This window comes from Papilio polytes, unplaced genomic scaffold (genome assembly GCF_000836215.1).
Source record: "Papilio polytes unplaced genomic scaffold, Ppol_1.0 DF820622.1, whole genome shotgun sequence".
Taxonomy (NCBI): domain Eukaryota; kingdom Metazoa; phylum Arthropoda; class Insecta; order Lepidoptera; family Papilionidae; genus Papilio; species Papilio polytes.
This window is the reverse complement of record NW_013528582.1, coordinates 41,752-47,100: the sequence shown is the minus strand read 5'-3', so window position 1 is coordinate 47,100 and position 5,349 is coordinate 41,752. Positions and strand designations below refer to the sequence as shown.

The following is a 5,349-nucleotide window of genomic DNA, read 5'->3' as shown; positions in this document are numbered from 1 at the left end:
CGTTACAGTTTTTAATTCGAAGCGATTGCGACATAATGGCACTTCTGTGAATAAAACGATGATTGTTATAACGAAACCGGAGCGATAGCCGGCACCGGAGCACTAACTTTTATGTTCAATGTGTCATGTTTTAGTGTCATTATTTAAAAGCGTAGAGTGGTAATCGTTTAGTTTAACAACATTCGTTTCTGATCATTTTAAAGGAATTAATGGATTTATCAATATGTATTTGGAGAAATATTAACCTAGTGGAAACCTGATAAACGGTTAAGTATAACAACAATAGCATATTTTGTGTACAATCGAGGAATATTGTGGTGTTTCATCCTATAAAGGGACAGTTGTTTATTCTGCTACTTTTTTTTTACTATCCCTTCGTTTTAACAAAATAATTCTACCTAGTCGGTTTTTGTACAGAAATGCGGCTTTCGTTTCAAGAAAAAAGGTAATTAATTATAAAGTGGGACACTGCAAAGAGCCTTGACAATACAGAAATAGTGTTTCGAATTCTCAACATAATAAACGTTCAATTAAAATTGTAAGGTGTTATATTCAAACAGGTACATTTACTGTGTGTGATAAATAACTAATATTGTTATTGTAGATTACTTTAGGCTGTTGGAAACTAAATAACTAGTTACAGTACAATAACGTGGTAAATTACTTCATTGTGCTCTGCGCCAAACAAATCGCTAACAAAGCGTTAGAACTAAACACGCAGCCTACGACGCTTAACTATTGTGATTACGTTTAATATCAATATTATTTCAACACATTCGGTATATACGTATAATACACTAAAAGGACCTGAAGAAAAAAAAACATTAATAAAAAAAAGCCTATGTTTGTCAATTATAATGAAGTTTATGATTGGTAAATTATTTTTTTTAATTTGGAAAAATTAGTTTCAATCCATGTAAGGCAATAATTAAAATTATTTATGAACAATTTTATTACGAAAACTATTGTTATTATGGATAGCAGCAGATATTGACATATAAAATTAAAAATTAAAGATTTTTTTTTTATTTTTTGGACATACAACACAGTAGGTTCCTTTTGAGCCAGCAACAAAAACTCTCAAAGTGAAGTCTAGGCCTTTAAGCCGAGGATATTCAAACAACTAACTATAAGAAACTGAAACTACTAATAACGAAATATTCTTTGATGTTTATTGAATTGTTCATTGAATCAGTTACGTATTGTTTATGGTTTTGCTAATTAGTTTGACCGGATTATAGTTCATTTCAATACGCGAACGGTACAACCGATATGAAATCTGTGTTCCGTGAAATCCGGACTATCATTTTCCCAAAGTAAATTGGTATTTTAAAGCGATAAGATGAAATTGCTGGTTACTGTTACTTAAATTCCTACTGGTTACTAACAGTTAATAAAAATGTTACTAAACATTCATAGAAAACCAAAGAAGCGAGGGGTCCTATTGCATTTCAAAATAGAACTTTGTATTCTACGCCTACTTTAGCTTCCCAATACTAGAGTTTATTCTTTAATCTAGTCTGTAGTATTTCGTCGTATTTGATGATTTATTCAAATACATGTAACGCGTCATAATACAGCCATGGTGGTATATTGTATAATGCAGACTATACAATCAGGTCCCCATAAGAAACATGAACGAGACAATTTCCCGCCCACGCTCTTATTAAAGTAATTACGAACAAAGAGCCGCTGGAAAATATGTTCATTAAAATTATTTGTAACGTACGTCTCTGTGGTTATATTGTTATGTGAATACGTTATATTACATTTATTACTAAACCTCCTATTTATATGTTAATTAAAATTCATAACATAATAAAATAAAATGTGCTATACGACATTCTAAAAAAAACTCAATAGCAAACCTTGCATTTGACAATTACAATGCGAATTAGAATTTTTCCAACGTTCTGTATATTGTTCCTATATAAAGTCATTGTTTATCTTTCTATTTATATTAACACAGTAATAAAATATTGCAATGGTAGTCTGTTTCGTTTATAACATACAAATAGTGAAGGCGAGTAATTCAATCTTTGGTATGACATAACATCATTATCATGCAAACGAGAAGATCAGGTATCACGTAGTTAGTGTCGGCAAAATATCTAGGACATATCAGCCGTCTCGCTATCAACATGCAGCAGAAAGGAGATGAACAGTGATAAAGCCTCCTGGCCGAAGATAACTAAGTTCTCTCGATGACGTCATTGCCACTGAAAAACCCAATAATCAATGTTTAAATTCTATCCGAATATTGTTTCAATTACCTTAAATATGTGTATTTCGTGTGTGTTGTTTCTATTGCTATTGCAGTTTAAATGTTTTTGAATCGAATATGTTAGAAAGTTAATTAATAGTTGTTTAGATAAGCAAAAACGGATTCAGATCGATAGTTAGTTCGGCAGTTAGTTTATCAAGTTGTAGTGAAGCGTTATTACTCTCTTCTTATTCGAATAATTATTAAAATGTGTTAATTTTAAATGCTTCATATTGAGATGCAGATTGTTTGTCTCATTTTGCGTTTCCACTGCTGCTGTCGTTAAACATTGACTTTGTGCTCTCGGCTCCCTAACGTAGATTGGAAATAGCACAAAACATTTTTAATTATTATCATCAAATTAATTAATGTTTGTCTTGGATTGTTTAATAAATTTAGATGTTTAACTTCTAAATTATTTGCTATCTAGGGTTCTTACTTTAATTGAAAAGTAATTGTTACCTGGTAGATCTAAGTCACTGATAAACTCCTCCATGTCAACAGTCCGTGCGGCGCTCGCCAGCAACAGCGCCACCACCAGCTGCAGCACTACGCGCCGACAATCCGCACCACACAAGCTCACATCCAAACACGAAAACTTCTCCATTTCATTTCTCATTTAATCCTCTATAAATATCACTACATCATTATCTAAAAATAAATCCAAAACTTTATTTTTAGATTAATCAATTTAACTCATACACACTTATTTTTTGTACCACTACAAGTTCGGACATTTCACATATGTGTCCTCAGCGAATGTTTATAATACCGAAGTCGGGACACGTGTTCGTGTATAAACAAATCGAGATGGGATCAACGGGAGACGTGCGTCCGACGCGGCGGCGCGGCCCGCACTGATCGGAAACCGATAGCGGCCGGCTCATACTCAAACAATACATGAAAAAGAAAACCTCACGAGAATTTTGAAATGCTGAAGCAACCCTGAACGTTACGTGATTCCCGGACGAGCGCCTGACGGACGATGATTGTCATATTTGTAAACGAACCGTTCCGCGAACTCGTTCCCAAGTTAGCTTATGTGCCTTATTTGGTTATAAGCTATTGTATGTATTTATATTTGTGTAATGATTAGTTTCTTTTATGTTGCAATAACTGGGGAATAAAAAGTCGCATGTTCGTCTGATTGCCGTCGAACCTTCGACACTTGTGAAAGTTCCAGTAGCGAGTTTATCAAAGCTCTCCCCAGCCATTATCTAACTAATCACCAATTGTGCTATAATTCTTGAGGACAAATAACTGTCGCCCTAAAATTAATTTAATGTTTGGTAATGAAGTCGCTAAGGTATAAAAGCTACGGGATAAATTACGGGAACTAATGCTGTTGATGAAAACAGATTTTTTTTCTGTTGTTTTGAATCAATTAAAGGAAACCATTTGACATCCGCAGCTCAGGGCGCTGTCTGGAGGCATATTACCTAATAATACTCACTGTTCCTGTGAATAAATAATTCGGTCAACGTAATATCAGTTTCGAAAATTATTCAGAAGTTAAGTTTAAGAGTAGGAATACCCAGTACTTAATTTAATATAAGATGATCTTGTTTATGTAAATAAAAAGTCGTGAATAATTCTTACCGAAAGTTAAGTTAGCGGAAAACCTCCAGTTTTCCCATTCTCATAGATATAATGGTGTAGTCAGTGATATTAGTAATTTGGGATTATCTAAACGCAATTTTCAGCAGAGCTTGTTGGCCTGTCGCCAATTTAATGGTCAAGTCAACTAAATTCCATTGCAGCTTTAGGAAATGCTATTGTTATCGTTTTGTGTGAAGACAATAAATAGAATAAATCATTTTTATTTTACAAACAACACTAGTTATTTTGCTTGTTTTTTATATCCGTAAAAATTATACACGTATGTGAAATTCAGTTCATTTGTTTATATTTAAAAATAATTTCGAATATCAACTATCATTACCAACATGTTAAAACCAAATTACGTGTTTCGTTGAAATCCATAACCAAATTAAAATTAAAACAGACCTCAGTGGAAATTACTTCACATATTTCTGGGAAAATATTTTCTAATAGTTACTGTTGCTCTGATTCCACTGTCGGATACAAAATTGAAATATGGAGTTAATTTTACATTATGTTCTGGTTTGTAGACGGAGGGCAATGCTTATTACTATCTTAAGAATTACTGTATCACCTGATTTTCCAACAAACCAAGTAAGTTTTTCTGCGAATGTAATATCCTCTTGCTCGCAGATACTTCACGTTTAGTTCGAGACTTCAATGAATTGCACTCGATACAGATGAACAAGTTTATTGTAGAAGCTCTAAAGCAACTTTTAGCACGAAAACACAAACATTTGAAGTACACACAATTATCTTCTTGAACATGCTGCTTAGTCACTTACTGCCGCACTCACAGTTAACTATTAACTAAAGGACAAAGTTAGCGTTAAGATATCTAGCGTTCATAAACTTGATGCAGTAGTGTATTGGTAATTTACTTACTTACTTACTTACTGCTTAAGGTGGGTCTTGGCCTCCGACACGAGAGACCGGTATGGTAATATTTAACAGATCAAATATTAAATCAACCTTAAATAATTTCATTAATTAAAAATAAATTGGAATTGTCATTCGTATAATTCATTTTAAGACTTCGGCAAAAGCGCGTTGACCCGCGCTCGTATCAACATTATTTTACTGTCCCAAAGCCCTTTGTACGGCCGTCACTATAGTTGCGGCGTAGCTGTTATTGTTTCTACCAACCGTTGATATATTAACTAAATTTACTGTAGCTCCCGTAGACTAGCTGTGCTACGATACGTCTACGTTGCTACGTTGATCCGATTTAGTTTATTTTTCTTTTTAGCTCCTTAATATCGTTCATTAATTTTCAATTGCCTATAATATTAATTGAGCTGTCATACGCAGAAGTTTCTTTTTAATTCGTTTTTTAGTTCTTTAGATTATGAAGTTTGAATTGCAAATAACACGTATTTATTTACCAAAATGTAGTTAAACAAATGAACGTTAAATGCTATTTAAGTGTTATACTTAATAACTAATCCATATAATATGTACTCTAAATACTTAAACATAATTAT

The 5,349-nt window shown here is 33.0% G+C and overlaps 1 protein-coding gene across 1 annotated transcript in view; it reads right to left on the bottom strand.

The window, feature by feature from the left end:
• LOC106110407 (nephrin-like) overlaps positions 1–2,880 on the bottom strand; it is a 40,546-nt gene extending 37,666 nt beyond the window's left edge. Inside the window, exon 1 of the mRNA XM_013292232.1 lies at positions 2,726–2,880. Within this exon, the coding sequence (XP_013147686.1) occupies positions 2,726–2,870 (145 nt within the window). The 5' untranslated portion in view covers positions 2,871–2,880. The remainder of the gene's footprint in view (positions 1–2,725) is intronic.
• Between the last annotated feature and the right edge of the window lie 2,469 nt (positions 2,881–5,349).